A 22,984-nucleotide genomic window follows, 5' to 3' on the forward strand; every position below is an offset into this window, starting at 1 on the left:
CATGTGTGTATCCATGCTTAAGTGCGTGTCTGTGTGAGTGCGTACTGTATGTGTGTGTGTGTGCATTTATTAGTGTGTACATGCTTCTGTGTGTGTATGTGTGTGTGCTTGAGTGCGTGTGCACACATGCTGGAGTGTGTGTGTACGCTTGTGTAGGTGCACGCTTGTCTGTATATATACACATGCTTGTGTGTGTGTGTGTAGAAGCGTGTACACTTATTTGAGGGCATGCTTAAGTGAGTGTATGCTTGTGCGCGCATGTGTGTATCCATGCTTAAGTGCGTGTCTGTGTGAGTGCGTACTGTATGTATGTGTGTGTGTGTGTGTGTGCATTTATTAGTGTGTACATGCTTCTGTGTGTGTATGTGTGTGTGCATGCATGTGTGCTTGTGTGTATCTGTGTGTGTAGGTCTGAGGTCAGTCTCTGACGGGCTGCTGGACTGAAGTGAGCGGCGTTTGAGACGGTAAATAACTTTAGTTGGTTCAATAGAGGAGAATTAAGGAAAGCGCTGGAGTCGCTAATGGGAATGAATGGGAGGCATCAGCTGGGGTCAAACACACACACACACACACACACACACACACACACACACACACACACACACACACACTTCAGGATCAATGCACTGCCGCAGATCTCCACACTAACCAGAGCCTCCATTAAACACTGCAAACACACCAGTTCACCATCAGGACTCAACACACATGCACGCACACACACACACACACACGTCTCTCATGTGCAATCACTAATACTGTCAGAAGTCTGCAGGGTTTAGAGTGTAATCAACACACCTGAATCTTCAGCACGGCTGCGTCAGACAAATAAAAATGATCTAATATAATCTAATATTTTCTCAGAGGACCAAACAGAAGATTTTACGAAACACAGGCTGCTTTAAAGGGTCATTCAATTATTCATTTTCCTACAGCTTATTCCCTTATTTATCAGGGGTCGCCACAGTGGAATGAACCACCAACTATTCCAGCATGTGTTTTACACAGCGGATGCCCTTACAGTTGCAACCCAGTAATGGGAAACACTCAAACTACAGCCAATTTAGTTGATCAGTTCCCCTATAGTGCATGTGTTTGGACTGTGGGGGAAACCGGAGCACCCAGAGGGAAAAAATGAATGAATGAATCAGGTTTGAATATGTAAATGTTTATTTAAATACATGTAGACTTGTTATAATTAATATATACTTTGATTTTAAATAATTTAATGACATTTTATATTATGCATATTTTATATTACGAGCAAAAAAAAAAAAAAGCAATTTTATTATTATTATTATTATTACTACATTAAATACGTTTCTTTTTTATGCCATGTTTCTGTCATTTAATTATTTAATAGAAAATGTATGCATGCATATACAGACAACTGTCCCAGCCGGGACTCGAACCAGCGCCCTTCTTGCTGTGAGGCCACCATGCCACCACTTAATTTACATTATTATGTTAATTATTCACATAAACATATTTATTGCTTTGTACATACTGTTTGTATTGTTTCTTAAAAAATAAAAACAAGGATAATAAAATATTATGATATAAGGTTTACATTTAGAGGTGACATGGTGGCTCAGCATTTGCTGTGAGGCGACAGAAGGTTTCTGGGTCAGTTGGCGTGTCTGTGTGGAGTTTGCATGTTCTCCCCGTGTTGGCGTGGGTTTCCTCCGGGTGCTCCGGTTTCCCCCACAGTCCAAAAACATGCGCTATAGGGGAACTGATGAACTAAACTGGCTGTAGTGTAGGGCTTTTTTTCTCAATATGTGTTCTTCAGCGTCCTCATGTATCGTCATCATCAGCTGCCAAAGTTCAGTTACAATACTCAAGACTGCAAGAACAGAGGATGCATGAAACTTCCCGGATGTGTTCTTGATAGAGGACACACCGAAGCCGACTTGAGCACCGAACACGCTCTAGAAGTCCCAGAAGTCACTGCGAGGTGGGAAGCGCAGCATTTAATTTAAAGTCCTGAGGTAAATCAGTCATATCTCTGAAGTTTCCCCCTCAATGAAACGATGAATATGAACATCAGCATAAACATCTTAATAAAGCAATAAACACATTAAGGGTGTTTGTTTGCTGAAATTTGTATTAAAATCGGTTTTATTTATATTGTGCGGAGTATATTTATAATGTTTTATGCACAGTATATATTGTGAAAAGGGGAAAAACAATCAATCGTTTAATGAAGGCTGTAATGTTTAAATAATTTTCCATTAAAAATATGTGAAGGTCATGTGACCATCAGGAAGAACGCAGCATCTCATTTCTCACAGGACGCGTTCTCCCGTGTTCATTCTTCCGAGGACACCTGGCAAGACTGGTCTCCACAAGAACGCAAGTCCGTTCTCGGAATTGAGAAACAGTGTGTGAGAATGAGTGTGTATGGGTATTTTCCAGTACTGGGTTGCAGCTGGAAGTGCATCCACTGGGTAAAACATATGCTGGAATACGAACTACTGAAGCTGAAGGAAAATTAATGAATGAATATTAAAACATAATTAATATGCTTCCTCCATATCTACAATATCTGTCAACAAGCTTAAAACTAAGTTGAAATCTTATTTCCTTTTGAAATTTTGTAGGTTGAATTATGATTTTAGTGATGTTTTTCCCTTTTTGTTGGTGTTTATTTTACTCGTACAGCACCGTGCACAACTAATAAATGCATGAAATGAGTTTTAAAACATTACAAATAACACATCACTTATGTTAATAGAATTATTGATATAAACGTTTGTTTATTGTTGCATATATACACACTATCTTTATGGTTTATTTAAAATAAAATGCACAATTAAATAACAATAATATAAGGTTTAGATTCAGACAAGCAGAGTATTTTAAATAAAAGAATGTTATTCAGATATTTAGGATGTTACCTCAATATTTCAAATAAAGTCAGTTTTTTGCACTGCACATGCTTGGGAAACAACGAAATGTATTAGAAATTAATAAGCATGAAATATGGCATAATTAGATTTTGTTTTGTTTTGAGATGCGCACACACACACACACACACACACACACACACACACACACACATAATTTAAGTGTTATTTTTTAAAACCAAACTAAAACATCTTGTTTGACTGAAATGTAAAAAGAAAAATTAAGAGTTTTTAGTAATATTATAAGGCAACAAAGAAATATAAAATAAATAAGTTAACTAAAGTAACTCAATGCCGATTAATGTTTAAATAATTTTGTGAAATATTTGCAATGTTTGTCATAGGATATAAAGCGCTTCTATTGGTGTGTTCAGCGATATTAGAGGGACAGTTTGTTTTTTTTCTCATGCATTTATTTATTTATTATTTTCAACACAGCGCTCCTCTGCCCTCTAGTGAACGCTCAGAGACACTACAGCCAGCGTTTCTGCATTGACCACAGTCAGTGTTGAGCAAGTTTGTTTTAAAACTGTATAATTACATCATTAAAATTGCATTTAGATCACTTTTCTAATTGCCATGTCTGAAAACTTAATTACTTAATTATTAATATCACTTGACTCCACTAACAATCTACAGTAATCTGAATACATACAATAGAAATTAAACATGAAATTTTTTACGTCAATCATTAAAAACAATTAAGTTTTAAACAATGCACGTCTCAAAAAAAAAAAAACATTTCTTTAAATTAACGACACCAGTTCATACAAACTAGAGGTATTTTTTTAACATTTATATTCAAGACAGATTTTTAAGAATGTGCAGTGCAATTTACTTGAAAAACTGAGTTAACATGCTAATTACCTGAACAAACAAAACCTAAAAATATATACCTTTTTAATTAATCTGCTTTTCCTATTTTAAACCATATATTGTCATGAATTAAAAACACATGCACTGAGTTCTTCTGCAAAATATATAACTCTGCATTGGTTCATGCAGAACTGTTGGCTTTCTGTGCAGTATTTAAAGCAAGTATATTATAAGTGACTAATTAAATGACCTTAAAACGAATGAATATATATATATATATATATATATATATATATATATATATATATATATATATATATATATATATATATATATATATATATCAGGGCTCGAAATTGCGACCATTTTGGTCTCATATGCGCCCGAAATTTTATCTATGCAACCTTAAAATATATTTGGGAGCATTTCTGCGAGTGCATGAATGAAGATAACAATGTCAGGTTTAGTTTTAGAAACCATCTAGTTACAAATAATGACACATCTTACTAGTGATCATGTGCTGAATGTTAATCCACCACCTACCCTTTCCCAAGAGTCAAGCACTTTGGACAACGCTTGAACAAAATTTAAGACCTCGTAAAAACACAATCAAGACTTTATATCTTTTAACAGCCTTAATTTTCTCATAATTAATTGATCAACTTTCAATACTTTAAGACCCCGCGGACACCCTGGAAAGACAAACTATACAAAACACATGTGAATCAACAGCGGTCACACAGTTTAAGAAATAAAATTCACCACAAAAGCAGCATTTTTACATGTTAAATATACCAGCTGAAACACATGCTGAGATTTTTGATGTCTGCAATAATAATCATCCACATCTATAGACCTGATCCCTGACTGACTGATTCAGAACTCAAGGAGTGAAAATCCTCAATCCTGCAGCTCCACCTGCTGGACAAACCCTGAAGCACAGCTCAGCCTCTTTGTGAATGCTTGTGTCTGTGTGTGTATCGTCCTTCTTGTTTGTAATACTACATATTTCTGCTGTCTGGTGATCTGTAGTTCTTCTTTTATCTTGATCTGGATGAGAGTATCTGCTAAATGAATATATGTGTTTTGTGACACTGACCGATGCCAGAGTTGGCTCCGGTGACGATGATGACCTTGTCGGACAGGTCCTGGCCATGCAGGATCTCCAGAGCGCCGGTGTTTCCGTCGTAGCGTTTAGGCTTCACCTGCATGTCCTCTACAGTGAAGGCCTGCCGAGGGTCGAAATACGTCTTACGCTTGTTGATGTGACTGAGGACAAGAGGGAAAGAGACATCAATAAAGTCAGATTATATCAATAAAATAGTATAAAAAAAATTATACTGGAGAGACATGGAAAAAAAACTATAGCTTGAGTCAAAGTTATTCATTGTCGTGTGAATTTCTTCAAATGTTTCCCAAATGATGTTGAACAGATTCAGGAATTTTTCACAGTATTTCCTATAATGTTTTTTTCTTCTGAAGAAAGTCTTAATTGTTTTTTTTTCCCGGCTAAAATTTAAGCAGTTTTTAATAGTTTTAAACCCATTTTAAAGGTTAAAATTATTTTATTTCAAATATTTTCCAACAGAGCTAGGATTTTTTTTTTCCCCACAGTATTTGCCATTATATTTTTATTTCTAGTAAAAATCCTATTTCTTTCAGTTTGGCAGGAGTAAACTAATAAATTACATATTTCTAATCTACAGAACAAACCACTGTGGTACAATGACTTGCCTAATTACCCTAAATAACCTGATTAAGCCTTTAAAATGTCACTTTAAGTTGAATACTACACAACAATTCAAAAAAAAATCTTGTGGCCTATTCAACTTTTAGGAATAACTTCAATGATTTGGTGTCAGAAGTGTCTCTATGAAAGGTGAAGGCCTCTAGATTTTGCTGATTTGAGCTCAATAAATCTGATCATGTCTTGATGTTGACTGATTTGATGAGGACAGTGCGGTCTGACTCTGCTCAGACTAAAGTGTCATCACTGAACAGAAATAATGTCCAGTATAGAATATAAAGTCCTGCTGCAGTGGAGACAGAATGAATATTGTGTCTGACTCCATCATGAGCTTGGAGGACTGCATCCATACATCTCTGACATGACTCACATCACTGATTAATAAAGTCATCTGGAATGAAGAAGAAAGCTTCAGCAGGATCCCAGAGTTCATCAAGAGCATTTGTGTTCATCTACAACGCCTCCTCCTTCATCAGCTCAATAATGCTGATTCTGGTGACTGGGCTGGCCAATCCTGGAGCACTCTTTGCTTTCAGGAGCTTTGATGTGGAGGCTGAAGTATGAGTAGGAGCGCTGTCCTGCTGGAGAATTGTCCCTCTCCTGTGGTTTGTAATGTAATGGGCAGCACAGATGTCTTGATTGCTCAGGCTGTTGATGTTGATCATCCACTCTGCAGATCTCTCCATACTGAGTGCAGACCCCAAACCATTATTTCTCCTTTACCAAACTTAACTGATTTCTCTGAGAATCTTGGTCCATGCGGGTAGCAGTAGATCTTCTGCAGTATTGGTGATGATTGGGATGCAGATGATTCAGCAGAGAAATCCACCTTCTGACACTTTTACACACGATCAACTAGAAGACGAGTTGCTCTTACAACTGGGATCCATCACAAGACTTTTGTCATGAAGCGTAGTCTCTTGCAAAATGACAGCACATATTTTACTAGTTATCATGGCAAAGATAAAAGAAATTAGTATCTATTATGTTTAAAATTGTTGTAAAAATCTGCTGTTAAACATCATTTTGGAAATTTTTGAAAAAGATCAAATGGTGATGAGGGTAAATAGTGTAGTTATTATATATTAAAGTGGATTAGTGGCATTCCTATAACGAAAGTTGTTTTTTAGACTGCTAAAAACAGCTTAAATATTATTAATGATATTTATACCCACTTATTATCATGCCTTTTTAAATATCTTTTCTAATAAATCACCATGCACCATCATTTTAAAAATTAATACATTGCTAATCTATATTAAAAAATAAATAAATAAAAAGTTGACTCCACTTAAAAATTAAGGCAACCAGTTTCAGGATATTGAGTTTACTCAACTTAAAATCGAGTCAAGTGCAGTTTTTGGGTTGAAAGTGGAGTCATATCAAACATGTCCTGAAGCTGGTAGTCTTAAAATTTAGTTGAGTCAACTTTTTATTTTACAAAGAAACTGCAGATTTAATAACAAAACTAGTATTTATCAGCTTAAAAATCAAAAAAACTTCAATTACAATGTCAAAGAAAGTGTAGAAAATCTTTTGCAGTAAAACATACTCCATTTAAACGCAACTCATAACATGAGGCGATGATTTAAAAATCAAGTTCAACTCACTCAACATAGAAGATTTGGCCTTTATCATCTGTCTCCTGCTCCCATCCATATGGCAAAGCTATGAAATACAAAACAATCATTTAATTAATTATTCAATCATTTTCCTTCAGCTTAGTCTCCGATTTATCAAAGGTCGCCACAGCGGAATGAACCGCCAACTATTCCAGCATAAGTTTTACACAGCGGATGCCCTTCCAGCTGCAACCCAGTACTGGGAAACACCCAAACACACACACACACTCTCTCTCTCTCTCTCTCTCTCTCTCTCTCTCACACACACACACACACACACACACACACACACACACACACACACACACGACGGCTAATTTTTCTCACTAATTACCCTATAGCACATGTGTTTGGACTGTGGCGACCCCTGATAGAGGAAAAAAGCCAGAGGAAATTCAATCAATCAATCAATCAATCAATCAATCAATCAATCAATTAATCAATCAATTAATTAATTAAGGTCAGTAAGGGGTTATATTCAGGTCTGACCAATGTTGTGCTGTGATAGTGGTTGGCTGCTAATATGATCTCTCTTGGAATTAGCAAATAACACTTTTCTGAAATGCTAAATTACTGAATATAAAACCAACTTGAGCTCAATCAGAGATGTGAAAGTGTGTGAAGGTGGACATCAGTGCCTGGATATCTGGACTAAAGACAAGGCACAAGCTAAGAAAATGTTTGTGTTTGCAGTGCGAGATGTGTTTGTGTATCTGTGAGGGAAATATAAACACCACGGGCAGTGTTATTATTGGAGATGATGGAACTGTTCTCCTCCTACCTCCAGCACAGCGTTTCTTCTTGCCGGTTTTGGGATGCTCCCACTGGGTCTTCATCTCCTCATGACTGAAATATCAATAACATTGTTTGATTGATTAGCGACAGCTGTCAATCACTCGATAAATACCCTCAGAAACACCCGACAACAGCAATGAACGACGGTAAAAGCAAACATGTCGTGTGTTTGTATGTGTATAGTGTAGTGTGTATGTCTTAAAACTCACTTAGCGTAATAAACCCATCCGTCTTTGGTGGACCTCTCCTCCCAGCCCGGCGGTAGCTCGTCTTCGCTGTCTGTATCCTCCATTCCGGCGTATTTGAGAGCCGCCATTGCGAAATTATTGAATGTCCACGCTAATAAATCTCTTTAACTTCTGTGAGGTGTTTGTTTGGTAGCGCGCGCACACACGCGTTACAATAATCCTGACAGGGCACTTCCGCAATCACAACCTGACGCCACTAAGAGGCGGAGTAACGGCACGCGGTCCTCGAGTGGGCGGAGTTTAGCGGGTGTTGTTAGAAGGGATACAGCCGCGGATGGAGGTTAACGAGTGTTTTACCTATTTTTTATTAAATTACCCATTAGTTGTATTTTATTAACGTCAACCCCTACCTTAACCCTAAACCAAACCATCACAGTAATGTAAAAACTTTAATTATACCGAGTATTATTGATTTTATTTATTAAATTAGACATTAATAGTATTTTATTAACGTCTCCCACTACCCCAACCCTAAACCTAGCCCTCACAGTAATATAAAAACTGTAATCATAACGTGTATTATTCATATTAGTTATTATATTACCCATTAATTGTATTTTATTAACGTCTCCCCTACCTCAGAGGTGTAAAACTCGATGCTTGAGATTCAGCGTGCTGGAGAGTTCAGCTTCAAACTCCTTAATCAAACACCTGAACCAGCTAATCAAGCTCTGATTAGGTATACTAAAGACTAGCAGGTGTGTTGAGGCAAGTTGGATCTAAAATCAGCAGGACAGGTCCTCCAGGACCGAGTTTGGACCTGCCCTACCCCAACACTAAACCAAACCATCACAGTAATGTAAAAACTGTTATTCAATCGAGTATCGTTTATATTATTTGTTAAATTACACAATAATTCTATTTTATTAAGGTTTCCCAATACCCCAACCCTAAACCCAACCCTCACAATAACATAAAAACGGCAATTACATCGAGAATTATTCATATTATTTATTAGATTACCCATTACATATATTTTATCACCGTGTCCCACTACCCCAACCATCACAGAAATGTACAAATAGCAATTACATCTTGTATTATTCACATTATTTATTAAATCACACATTAATTGTATTTTATTAATGTCTCCCAATACCCCAACCCAAACCTAACCCTCACAGTAACATAAAAACAGTAATTATATCCAAAAATAACCCTTTAATTGTGTTCTATTAACATCAACACCTGTCCCAACCCTAAACTTATAATATAAAAACAGCAATTATAACAAGTATTATTCATATTACTTATTAAATTAACCATTGTGTTTCATTAACGTCTAGCCCCACCCCAACCATTAGAGTCATGTACATTTCACAGTATATAGATTCTAAATTTTGCCTATTGTTGTGATTCTCTTTCATTCCATTAATTCTTCTGTTCATGCATGCAAGGCCTATTTTGTTTGTGCATTTTTCTGAACCCTATTAAAAATAAAGTTTATTTAGCTTCATTTTTAAGCAATGCTTCCTGTATGCTTTATTGGCAAATATAATGTGCATATCAGGCTTGTAAATCTAATTTGAAAAAAGTAAATAAAAATAAATTAATTCTACAGCATATTTTTGAATTTCCCACCTACATTCATTCATTTTCTTTTTGGCTTAGTCCCTTTATTAATCAGGGGTCGCCACAGCGGAATGAACCGCCAACTTATCCAGCATGCAACCCATCTCTGGGAAATTTCCCAACTACAATCTCAAACAAAAAAAGCAAGTGTATGCATTACAAAATATGATGTAAACTAAATTGAAAAGCACTGTGGTCTATACTTAGAACTTCCTGGTGTATGAAGTGGAGACGAGTCTGGATGCAGATGCACCCAACCCCACCCCTCACAGTGACGTCGCTAGCACCACAGTGCATTATGTCTGACATTGCATTTTTTCTTTTGAGTTCCCAGGGTCTGCAGGTTGTCCTGAATTTTGCCTGCCAATCTTAAGCCAGTTGTTTTGGTTCAATTTGGAATTTTCCCAACCAGCGCAGAGCCCGGAGGACCAGAGTGCGTCCTCCGACTTGGCCCCCCCTGATCCATGTCTGACATTGCATCACTGAGATATGCAGTCTCAGCTTGCATCATCAACGCTGCATCCAGACACTACTGAACACTTTGTTTAGCCTATAACATTATGATACTAAAAATGTGACATTTAACTCACCTTTGAGCTGATTTCCCTTCATTATGTCTATCAGTTTTGTTTTCAACAACAACAACAACAAGACGACACAAAGACTTTCACCTCCTTTTATTGAAGGACTTTTACTTTTTTGGTGCCAGTAAACAGGTAAATATAACTTACACAGTCACACAGATTCAGCTTACAGCACTGATATGTGTTTCAGGGCAAACACAGGACACTAAATATCAGAGTTTGTGCATTATGCTAATCAAAAATAAAAGCAAGACCAAATCGTGTCGCTGCTAAAGCTCATTCCTGCAAGCAGATCCAAAAGAAATAAATACATTAAATTAAATAAAAGCACGGGTAATAATGTTAATTTGGACTTTTTAATCTCACAATTCTGACTTTCACCTGGCAAATTAAAAATAAAAGATGCATTTGGAACTCAATTTTGAGTTCACATTTATACAATTCTGCTGTTTATTTGCAGAATTTTTACTTTATTTCAAGATTATTGTTTCCAAAAAAAAGGATTTTTGCAGTATTAAAACAAAAGTCAAATCTAAATTCAGATTAATTAGTTAATTTCATAATCATCTCGCACTCTGTGGCTAAATAAAGCTGCAGGTTTTAAGGAAGTCTCACAATTTAGACTATTTTTCTTCACGATTTGAGAGAAAAGAAACTTCTTAGTTTAATCTTACTATTTATTCCTAAAAATTTGAGTATTTAAAGAAGCAGTTGCATGCATAATCTGACGTTAAGAACACAAAAAAACTTGTGATGGGGAAAAAAAGTGCAAAATTGTGAAATAAAAAGTACTTCAGTACATATATTTTAAGTCAATAAGAAACAATCCTCCATAAAGTACACAATTCTCAGCTCCTTTCATTGTTAATACCTAAATAATCCATAATAAATGACGATTAACTTAATCTCAGAGCTCGAACAAACATAAAATCAACATAAAATGAATGAATCGAAGGCCTCGGTTCAGACAATCAGCTTCTCGTTCGCACCAAGTGTGTGCATTTCTCTTTGGGAGTCCGTGTTTTCATGAGTTCATTATTGATTTGTGATGAGATGTACAAAAATACATTCACGAGCAGAAAAACTAAAGGTTCACAGTGATGTTCGTCTTCATGCGTGCATCATTTGGCTCTCACGGGGTCATACTTTATACTTCTCCCTTGCTCTGTCGCTCAATATACAGATATGCTGGAAGAAAACACAGATATGGAAATAAATAACAGTCTACTTAATCTAAATTAGGGTGTTTAGAAGAGCGCGATTCCTGCAGTTCTGTTAGCAGACACCAGGGGGAGACGTAAACCAATATACGCGGGTTTGCGCCTTTCACTTTTCAATTTGTGATTGTGAGAAATCTTTTATATGGATATAAAATATTGCAAAAAAGGCTGTTTATTCATTATTTATTCATTTCCTAATATGCACTATAGTTATAACTTTATATACAGTATACACTCATATTAATCGCCATAAATCACAACTATTTCTTACTTCAATAATTAATCGTCAGACAAACGTCATAATTGTGACAGCCCTAGTTAGCCCAAGCGTGTATTTAAAACAGCATTAAATGAATGAAACCAAATTCAATCAAATAAATGAAATCAATAGAAAACACTTACACTCAAATCCCTGAAATACTCATTGTAGTCTAAAGCATATCCCACCAGGAACTTATCAGGAACTTCAAATCCAATATCTGAGAGGAAATCCAGTTTAGACACACGAGGAGGAGGAAGAGAAAAAAAGAGGGAATTATATTCTGGATTAAAGCAAATCAAGTTCAATCAATCAATGAAATTATATAGCATCATTATTATATATTGAAGTTTTATGTTTTAAATTGAATCATATATTATTGGAATAATACAAGTAATAATATTCATAACTAATAATAAATGTTATTAGAAATCAAATGGGTTTTCCTAAAATATCCTATTAGAAGTTACCATAACGTAGATATTAACAATAAAATAACAAGAGTCAATAATACACTAAAATATAATCAAATTAAAGTAACAATAACACACAATAATACACTATTACAATAATACAATTAAATAATATACAGTGTAAACAATCTAAAAAGCTGTGCATGATAAAGATTCATATATATATATATATATATTCAAATTTTTTAAATCTACGTCAACACAATCAAAGTAACTAATTTGCATAATCTCCGCCTCCTCTTCATACAAACTCTGAAATAGTCGTTTTATTTTAGATATGGAAGGACCAATCGAGGACAGACTTGACCAACTGACCAATCAGAGGTTTATAGAAGGGATGAGTCTTACAGATCTTAAATCTGAGCTGATTCAAATGAATCGCATCAAAACAAATTGCAAAATGATTTTGCCTTTAATGAGTCTTTTTATATTTGAATCTTCAAAATCTGTCAACTCGATCAAAGTAACTCATTTGCATAATCCCGCCTCCTTTACATACAAACACTCTGAACTGGGAGTCTCATTTTAGATACGGAAAGACCAATCAAAATAGACTCAAACAACTGACCAATCAAAGCAGAGCTGGCTTATGGAAGGGGGAGGGGCTTACAAACCTTAAGCCTGAACAGATTCAAACAAATCGCTAAATGATTTCACCTTAATGAGTCATTAAATATTCAAATCTTCAAAATCTACATCAACCCAATTAAAGTAACTCATTTGCATAATCCCACCCCCTTTACATACAAACAGTCTGAACTGGGAATTTCATTTTAAATACGGAAAGACCAATCAAAACAGACTCAAACAACTAACCAATCAGAGCAGAGCTGCCTTATGGAAGAGGGAGGGGCTTACAGAACTTGAGTATCAACTGATTCAAACAAATCGCATCAAAATGAGTCGCGAAATGAGTCTAAAATTAAAAGACATATCTGAGAAAATTAAGATTTTTTTTACCTTAAATCTGAGACTCTTGGACTCTTAGACAGAATATTAGGACACTTTAAAAATTCCTCATGACCTTCCCTTTAAGCACATTACACATATAAATAGATGATCTATAACTGTAATAATCAAGAATATCAGTTCATCAATTCAAATGAGAAACAAATTAGGTTTTTTATTAGTAAGTAATTATATTATTTAACTATAAAAGCATACGCTTACTGGGAAAAACATACAGTAACTGTTCTAAAATTGAAATATACCAGGAATAAATGTAGATGAGGGTGGAAATATGCTGAAGAGTTGAGTCTGACACATAAAGAGGATATAAAGAGCTTAAATGCGCTCGCGTCTAAAAGCATTGCGTAACTGCTCACAGTATCTGATGTCTCTAAGTGAAGAGGATTAGGCACAAAATGTTCATCATATCAGAACAAACTCACAGTCGGGCCGATATCCGGAGCTCCTGGGCGTCCGCTTCACCAGCAGACTGAGATTAAAGTGCAGAACGGTCACATATATTCATAATGCACACAGAACAGCAGTGTTAATACACAGAATAACCAATATTAATGCTTATATACAGAACAGCAACGTTAAAGGACACCTATACAAATGCATCCCACATGTGTCGAGTGTGTCGTGAGGCTTTATCTCAAAATAACACACAGAAAATGTTTTCTAACTCTCTGAAACTGACCCTTTTGGGCTTTGATCCAATTTAGTGACTGTTGCTTTAAATGCAAATGAGATGTAAAAAAAAACAGATGTAAAACAGAACTAGGTGTGTTGTCAGTGCTGGTCAGGTGTGCTTGATGCTTCTGTGAGTCTATGTCTATGTCATGCTAATGAGATGGAGGGATGGGCGTGAGTGGGCGGGGCTTTCCCCTTCTGATGACACATACAAAAGGAGAATGTCAATCAAAGTGCTTCTGCATCAAGTCAAAACACTATAAAACAATACAATTAATTACTGTTTACCATCAGAGGCTGGATATATTCACACACTGCTGACACACAACTGGGTTTAAACACCTTCTAACATATAATCTTGCATAATAGGTCTCCTTTAAAGCTGATAAATCACAGAATAAGCAGCATTAATGCACTCAGCAGATCCTCACCTCACCACTTTCACCATTTTGGGATGACATTCATGCAAGAGTTTCAGCAGCGTTTCCATTGTTTTCCCCGTCTCTACAATATCCTTATGCACAAAAATAAATCAGTAAAACTTCTGCAATTCTGTATTTTCCCCTCACAGAATTGATTATGCATTTATTCACAATATTTACAAGATTATTTGCCCTGCTGTGATTTTTTTTATTCTATTTCAAATATTTTCCAAGTGCTGTTTAACAGAGACATTTCTACTCATAATAGTTTTAATAACTCTAATAACTGAATTATTTTCTCGTTACGATGATGACAGTAAATAATATTAGACTAGATATTCTTGAAGATACTAGTATTCAGCTTAAAGTGACATTTAAAGGCTTCACTAGGGTAATAAGGTTGTTTAGGTTAATTAGGCAAGTCATTGTACAAGCGTGGTTTGTTCTGTAGACCAGGGGTCCGTTCTTCGTATGTGGATTACTCAGTTAGCTGGATTTGGTTATTGACGATTTGACATGATCCAGGATCGTTTCGTTCTTCAAAACTCATCTGAGAGTTGTTGTCAAAGCAACAGTTCTGGTAGCTCAAACCTGTGTAGGTGCAGGCTCATTTCATACAAACAGGATTAGATCGGGTCAGTTTGAGCAAAGACAATACTGAAAGTTTGTACCAAATGCTGATATGTTCTTACAGTAGTTATATAGTTATATATAGGGGCTAATAATATTGACCACGGCAGTTTTAACATTTTTTAATAAATAGCTTTGTTCTTCCTGCCAAACTAAAATACTTAAGACTTTCTCTAGAAGTAAAATATAATAGGAAATAAATAAAATAATAAATAATAAAATAATAAATAAAATGTCCTTGCTCTGTCAAACAGTATTTGGGAAATATTAGGGAAAATATACTAATTTCACTGAAGGTTGAATAATTTTGTCTTCAGCTGTAGAAAAATTTGACATTAAATAAATTAAAATAATTGTAAAAAATTAAGCTTACCTCGACAATAAGCACATTCTGCAATCAAAGGGAAGACAATTCATATTTTACATTTAAAAAGGCTAGTATTTAAATTTAAGCACAACCCAAAACAAACAAACTCCAGACTGACTTTTCCAGCGAGGGCCGATAGCTCGTCTCCTCCGATCACCTTCACACAGTTGGTGGACTGGTCATTCTGGACAGAAATCAGATCAAAGTTTGAAATCACTTTAAATAATATCAAATAGTATACTAACAAAATATTATATGATTTAAATATGCCCAATTAACCAGGGAGTTACAGCTAGTTTTTCTACAGAATGAGCTTATACAGCAGATTCTCCAATATTAGCCATTTATTGAGTGATGGACCATTTTGTTTAGCTCCTCTTTGTATGTTTATTTCGTTTTTTCCTTCCTTTGTCTATTTGTATTGCTTTATTTACTAAATAATTTTAAAAGCAAAAGGTTGAACTAGGCATTACCATCCAAATTCAAAACATCAGAGATATTTACATCTAACCCATCCTCCTGCAATGCTTCCATGCAAACATGGGTTGCCAGATTGACAATGCAAACAGGAGTGAGAGTACACTGTAAGCTGATCAGCTAATCATTACATTTGTCATATCTGAATTAGTTGACATAAAAATCACCTCATGTAAGCTTTTATAACACTAAATCTGCATCTTATGAGACACCCTTCATAATCAAAATATGTTGTATTCCACAAACTGGCAACCTGGGTGCTTAAATGAAATTAGCAAACTGGCACAGACATACTGACATATCTCAAAGCAGAATATTTGACTTTAGTGTTGTTTCTCAGACAAACAAATATGTTCACTTAGCATGTATTTGAACATATTAAAGTATTTTTAGGCTTTGGAAGAGTCACAAGCAGCAGCTTTACATCATAAAAGGTGAAAAGTGCTGTATTAAGCCCCCAGTAAGACTCCAGTGTTTTTCCACTGAGTGCGGATCTGGCACTCACGCAGTAGCTCTTCAGCCTGATGAAATCCACCGTCAGCGGCACAGATTTATCACTGTGTTGATTCAGAGTCTTGATGAAGTCCATCAGATCCGCAAAGAACTTGTAGCCTCCCTTGAGAACGCAGAGAGCCACGATATGATGACCGCCCATGTCCCGCACGATATCTCTGGCCAAACGCTCCGTCCTGCACAACATTAAAGCCACCTTTAAAAGCTCGCTCATCACTAGTCATCCACTTACTTTTATGTGCATTTTGAATTATTACATTTATAAAATGATGTGCATAGATTAATCAATAAACTTATGAACATAACTGAGTAGGACAGACTTTTTATCCGATAAGATTTGTGCATTAAATCAGCTGTGAACAGATTTAGTGAGTGAAGTCTGCGCAGGTTGTTCTTCCTCAGTGTGCGTGATGTGATTTAGTGTCTCACTGATAGAAATGTGTGTTCAGGGATTGTAATGTTGGTTTGCAGCTTTCCATTGTTGCAGGTCTGAAATGTTGTGCTGATTGTAAAATCCCTCCGTCATCACAGTGCTTCAGTATTATTCTTCTTCTATTATTATTCCCTCCAGAACTGTCTTGAGCATCTGTCTGCGCTCCCGTCTACACCACATTTTCATTTCATTTCACTCACAGCGTTCATTTATTAGAGGAGCAGCTCATTTATTAGAGAACAAACACGACAGTGGAGAATCTCTACACTTCTCACAGAAATATCTGTGCAGGAGCTGATGCTCTACTGTGCATCAGTGGATGGAAACGCTGCTTTATTCACTAATATTTCATGCAATATTCCAGTTTTGCACATAAATTTAATTTGAATTTTAGGTGGAAACAGCTTATGACTCTGACTTTTATTTATTGATAATATTATTATAAGTATTGCTAGTGCTTACTAAAACAAATGCTATGGCAGTCAATACAGGTTTCCAGAATTTTCTAAAATATTCTTCTGTGTTTAACATGAGAAAAAAAATCATGATTTTAAAACAGGTTTGGAACAAGTAAAGGACGATTAACTTCCTGTTTTGGGTGACCCTTCACTTTAAAACTATTCTGACTGACAGAAAAACTCATATACATTAAGGATGATTAAATTATGGGGTAATTTTCATTTTTGGCTGAACTGTTTGAAACTATTAAGATTGTGTTCATCTGACAGCATGGATTAGTGCACCCCCTTTAAAAATAAATATCTTTATGCATTTCTTAGCAAATATCGACTGTTTATTTTGGTGCATTTTAATAAAACAGATTTATTAAACAGTTATGTTCATTAAAGTAATAGTTTGGTCACAAAACATCTTTCAATTAACAAAATTAAATAGAATACAATAAACTTTATAGAAAATATCACAAAAAAATGTAACTTAATTTAATATATATATTTTTTCTTTTAAAAAATATTTCAGTTACTATTTTTCCGCAACATACATTCACCGGCCACTATATTAGGTACACCTATCCAACTGCTTGTTTCTTGTTTGTTGCAAATGTCTAATCAGCCAATCATGGATCCATCTTACCTTGTATCAGCGGTTCAGGCTGGTGGTGGTGGTGTAATGGTGTGGGGGAGATTTTCTTTGGGTCCATTAGTACCAATTGAGCATCAACGCCACAGCCTACCTGAGTATTGCTGCTGACCATGTCCATCCCTTTATGAGCACAGTGTCTCCATCTTCTGATGGCTACTTCCAGCAGGATAACGCAGCATGTCATAAAGCTCAATCATCTCAGACTGGTTTCTTGAACATGACGATGAGTTCACTGTACTCAAATGGCCTCCACAGCCACCAGAGCTCAATCCAATAGAGCAGCTTTGGGATGTGGTGGAACGGGAGATTGGCATCATAGATGTGCAGCCGACAAATCTGCAGCAACTGCGTGATGCTATCATGGAGCAAAATCTCTGAGGAATATTTCCAGTAGCTTGCTGAATCTCTGCCACCAAGGATTAAGGCAGTTCTGAAGGCAAAAGAGGTGCAACTCTGTACTAGTAAGGTGTACCTAATAAAGTGGCCGGTGAGTGTAGACTGTAATTGTAAGTTATTTTGTTAGATAAGCTCCAGATTTGACTTCAGTACCAATTAATCTAATGTATACACGCAAATATAACATTGTCTAGAATCTTAACACATTTAACAGATATATTAGTGAGGGCTGAACTCGTACATGCTGAGCGTGAGTAAATTATGGGGTGGACTGTCCCTTTAACAGCAGCATGAGCTGAGCAGCAGCACGCCAATAATGAGAAGTTTGTTAAACAAATGAATGGGAAAGCCGAATTCAAATCACATGCGTCTCGTAGTGGACTAACATCATTAACTGCGTCTACAGAGGGAACACTGCGATCTTTTACTACCGAGGGCATCTCACGGCCACATCTCAACTCGTCAGCGCTTCACAGATGAGCACAGATACAGAAACACGTACAGTTGAAGTCAAAATTATGAACAAATATTTCCCAAGTGTTGCTTAAAGAAGATTTTTTTTAAACAGCTAATTTCTATTAAACATTTCTTGTGTTTAAACCCCTTATAACAGTGTTTTTTGCTAAATTGGTCCCCTTTAAAACACAATGTTTGAAAAATATATAGATATTTGAAAGGAGGGCGAATAATTTCGCCTTCAGCTGTATTTATCCAGAGCAGAACCTGTCTTTAATGAGGCCGTTGGGGATGATGACGCTGTCCAGATCGTCCTCATAGTGTTTGGGCACACAGAACAGACTCAGCTCGTGCCCTTTACTGTCGTCAGATATCTGTAAGAACAACAATATTATTATACTCCACTGATGGATCACAGTTTGCCCACAAAATACTGACATTTTTATGCTGTTCATTGCAACATCACCAACTAGTCCTACTACTTAGGGCTGCGCAATCTGATGAAGACCTTTCTGCAGTGATGATGATGAATATTTTATTGTTATATCGTTTAATCATTTTCCCTGACTTACTCCCCTTATTCTTTAGGGGTCGCCACAGCAGAATGAACCACCAACTATTCCAGCATATGTTTTACATAGCAGATGTCCTTCCAGCTGCAATCCAGTACTGGGAAACATCCATACACACTTTACACAATTAAAAAGCGAAGGTGCGTTCACATTTAATATCCTTGGGTGAATTTTCACAAGTAAAATCCAGTCATTGGGGTTAAAATCAGTGACCGGGAGATTTGCATGAGAGCTGAAGATTTCCACTCAGATTTAGTATTTGAAATGCAAATTTACTATATATGAGTGATGTAAAAGAAATGTGTTATTTATTTTTTATTCAACTCTGTCAAAATTAACCTGTTGTTTACATATCCCACTTAAAGGCACAGCTCACCCAAAAATAAAAAATCCTGTCATCATTTAATCATACTAAGGAATGCTAGAAAAAAATATTAACTTCTAAACTATTTTAATCTCTATTATGGATGTCATGCCAGCTTTTTCCCCCAGCATTCTTCATAACATCTTTTTTTTCAGGATATTTTAATTTTTGGGTGAATTGTGCCTTTAAAACAAATAGCTTTCTTCATCTGAACCATAAACACATTACTTAATGAACTAGTCAGCACACATTTATGATAACTCATATATGAGTTGAACTTATGGACCAGTTCAGCGCTGATGTTCAATAAATAATCATAGATAGTAGACCAGGGGTAGCCAACCCTGTTCCTGGAGAGCCACCCTCCTGCAGATTTCAGTTGCAACCCATATCAAACACACCTGCCTGTAATTATCACGTGGTGTTCAGGTCCTAATTAATTGGTTCAGGTGTGTTTGATATGGGTTGCAACTGAAATCTGCAGGAAGGTGGCTCTCCAGGAACAGGGTTGTCCACCCCTGTAGTGGACTGTGTGAGTTTGCTTCAATTATTTTAAAGTCAAGTAATGCGCCCTTCATTCAGAAATCTCTGACTTGTAATTTGTGAGCATATTTACTGTACAAAACCTGTCAGTGAACTATGAGGACAAAAAAATTAAATAAATAAAATAATCTTTCATTAATCGCAATCGAGTTAAAATGTTCAATTAATCGAGATTTTGATTTTAGGCTAAATCGTCCAGCCCTATTTTTTTGTTGAACAAAATCCAGTCATTGGGCTTCGAATCAGTGACTGGAGATTTACATGAGAGATTTCCACTCGCAGATCTTGTATTTGAGATGCAAATTTACTACATATGAGTAATATAAGATATTCAGTTGTCTATTTTATTAAACTCTGTCACAAATAACCTGTTTACATATCCCACATAAAGGCACAGTTCATCCAAAAAAGAAAAATCCCGTCATCACTTAATCATAATGAAGAATGCATAGCATCTTTAGTCTCTACTATGGATGTCATGTCAGCTTTTCTCCAGCATTCTTCGGAATATCTTGTTTTGTGTTCAACAGAATAAAGAAACTCAAAGTTTACAATCACTTCAGTGTAAATAAATGACATTTTTGGGTGACCTGTCCTTTCAAAACAAATAGTTTTCTTCATCTGTAGAACATCTTAACCATAAACACATGAGTAGTGAACTTTTAGTCAGCACACACTGAGGATAATTCATATATCACTGACGCGTCGCTCTCACGGAGCAGTTTTATGCCCACATTATGAAATTTTACACATTTATGGAGCTTGGCAGAATCATATTCGCTAGCTGTACACAAAAAGAACAAAACTTGACCTTTAATTGAGTTTATGAATGAGTTTATTCATCTAATCGGTTAAATTGAACAGTTCCGTTAAACTCTACACGCTGAATGAACCAATGGCGTCGCCTTGGCAACACAAAACGGTTTAAAACGCGATAATGGCGGATTTCGCTTTATTTCCGTGAATTAATTCGGATTAACACCTCAAATCAGTCGAATCACTGACTTTACCAGTGCTGCAGAGTAAAAGTGAAGCAGTTAATGTCTCTTACCTCCAGAAACGCGGCCATCCTGCTGAAGAGTCGCCCGTCAGCTCACCTCATCATATATTCCGCCTGATTCTGTGCTGCTTCTGCTGTGCGTCAGGCCAACGCGACGCTTTCTAAACCCTGACGTCACAATCCATTTTACCCAATAATCTGATTGACCCTCGCCAACATTGTGTAGCACTCAGAATAAGTGCACTAGATAGTGCGCACTACGGCATCTGTCATCAGCGCGCGTGCCTGAGGGGTTCCGATAAAGCGCGTGATGACGTCAGACGGCGCGTATCAGGACGCAGCCAGGAATATACCACATAAAAATACAAAACTCCTCCTTTCTAACATAGCTTAACATCTTAAGAAGTTTCCCAGTAAACAGAAGTCAAATGCATCTTAAATAAATCCCACGGTACAGGCATTAACCCGTTAAATTTAATTGGTTTCATTATTGATGTCGTAAAAAGACAGACAAGCTGATTGTTCTGCTCATCAAGACTCAGGAATGTAAACACTTATTTTTTCTTCTGTGTTTACTTTACATATTCACACTTTCTAAATCAAAAATAATATTATTTTCATAGCTCGTCTCATGTTATTAAATTTATTAGCGGAAATACACATATTTTATCCAACAATTATGTTACAAATGGAGATTAATTCTTTAATACACAATAATAACTGACAGGAGACAGCAGGGAAAGAACTTCATGTCTATCTTTATTCATATAGCAGCACATCTTACAGAAATATAACTGCAGGAGTGTACAAATGTACTGATTAAAGCAAAATACGGTTATTTTCTTACGTCAAATGTCATCAGTTCACGATACTGCATGACGTCCTGACACACTGATGAGGGATCAGTTATACAGTAACAGTGGCTCTCGACCAGCAGAGAGCAGCAGATACATTTATTCACTCCATTAAACAGACAGTACACCCATAATACTACTACTACTAATAATAATACTAATAATAATAATAATAATGAAGATTCTGCCATCATTTACTTTGTTCCAACCCTCTATAAACGTAAGAGTGTCAGTATTCACTCTGAAAATAATGTTTACACATTTACATTAGCGACTGCCATAGTAGGAAAAATAAATACACCCTAAAAAATTATATAAAAATGTTGAGTTGTTTTAACTCAGTATTGAGTCAAATATAGATGTAAAAGTTTATATATATATATATATATATATATATATATATATATATATATATATAATTTTAAAAAACATATATCTATATTTGATCCAAATGTAACCCCGCCAGTCCTACACCACCCAGCCTGCTCCGAGCTGGTATCGAATTGGCGATCTTTCGCATGGGAGTCGGTTGCTCTAGCAAGGAGGATAAAGACCATGGCCTCTAGTGTCTGTCGCTAGAGCACCTTTAGAGGTCAGAGGAGTGAGGTTTACCTGCACAGCACTTACTAGCTGGCCCCCGTTACACAAACGCACTATGCCTTTTGGACTGGAACAAACCTGAGGGCCAGGAAATAATGGCTGATTTATTTAATTTTTTAGGTGTACTGTCCCTTTAAAAAAAGCTAAAAACAAAAAATACAGGTTAAGCATGTCAATAGAGCGTCCTGTTTCTCACTTCAACTCTTAACGAATATTAAATACAAATTGTTCATTTAGATGTATTGATTAATATTTTAATTTGATTAATATTTTAATATTTGGGTCAAAGGTTGTCAAGCCACTGTCACCCATTTCTCTCTGATTTCCAGAAACAGACAGTAAAACATCACCTGGGGAAACCATGATCCTGCTA

General features: G+C 36.0%; 2 protein-coding genes across 10 annotated transcripts in view; both read right to left on the bottom strand.

Annotated features, from left to right (window-relative positions):
* wwox (WW domain containing oxidoreductase) overlaps positions 1-8,323 on the bottom strand; it is a 343,773-nt gene extending 335,450 nt beyond the window's left edge. For 5 of the 7 annotated variants that reach the window (XR_015525579.2, XR_015525578.2, XM_087310525.2 and 2 more), the window contains exons 1-4: positions 8,096-8,323; positions 7,873-7,937; positions 7,080-7,137; positions 4,822-4,991 (exon numbers count right to left, since the gene is read on the bottom strand). Coding sequence is in view for 5 of the 7 variants with exons in the window: in XM_087310525.2 (XP_087166651.1) it covers positions 4,822-4,991; positions 7,080-7,137; positions 7,873-7,937; positions 8,096-8,202 (400 nt within the window). In the remaining 2 variants the exon portion in view is untranslated. 7 annotated transcript variants of the gene reach the window in all.
* Positions 8,324-10,368: 2,045 nt separating this feature from the next.
* Positions 10,369-21,290, bottom strand: hprt1l (hypoxanthine phosphoribosyltransferase 1, like). Of its 3 annotated transcripts, NM_001002056.1 has the most exon segments (9): positions 10,735-11,478; positions 11,913-11,989; positions 13,634-13,680; positions 14,315-14,397; positions 15,309-15,326; positions 15,421-15,486; positions 16,285-16,468; positions 18,946-19,052; positions 21,209-21,290. In NM_001002056.1, coding segments are annotated over 9 exon segments (648 nt in total). In that variant the 5' UTR covers positions 21,227-21,290; the 3' UTR covers positions 10,735-11,430.
* Positions 21,291-22,984: the final 1,694 nt, after the last annotated feature.

Source organism: Danio rerio, chromosome 25, assembly GCF_052040795.2.
Source record: "Danio rerio strain M-AB ecotype USA chromosome 25, GRCz13ab, whole genome shotgun sequence".
Classification (NCBI taxonomy): domain Eukaryota; kingdom Metazoa; phylum Chordata; class Actinopteri; order Cypriniformes; family Danionidae; genus Danio; species Danio rerio.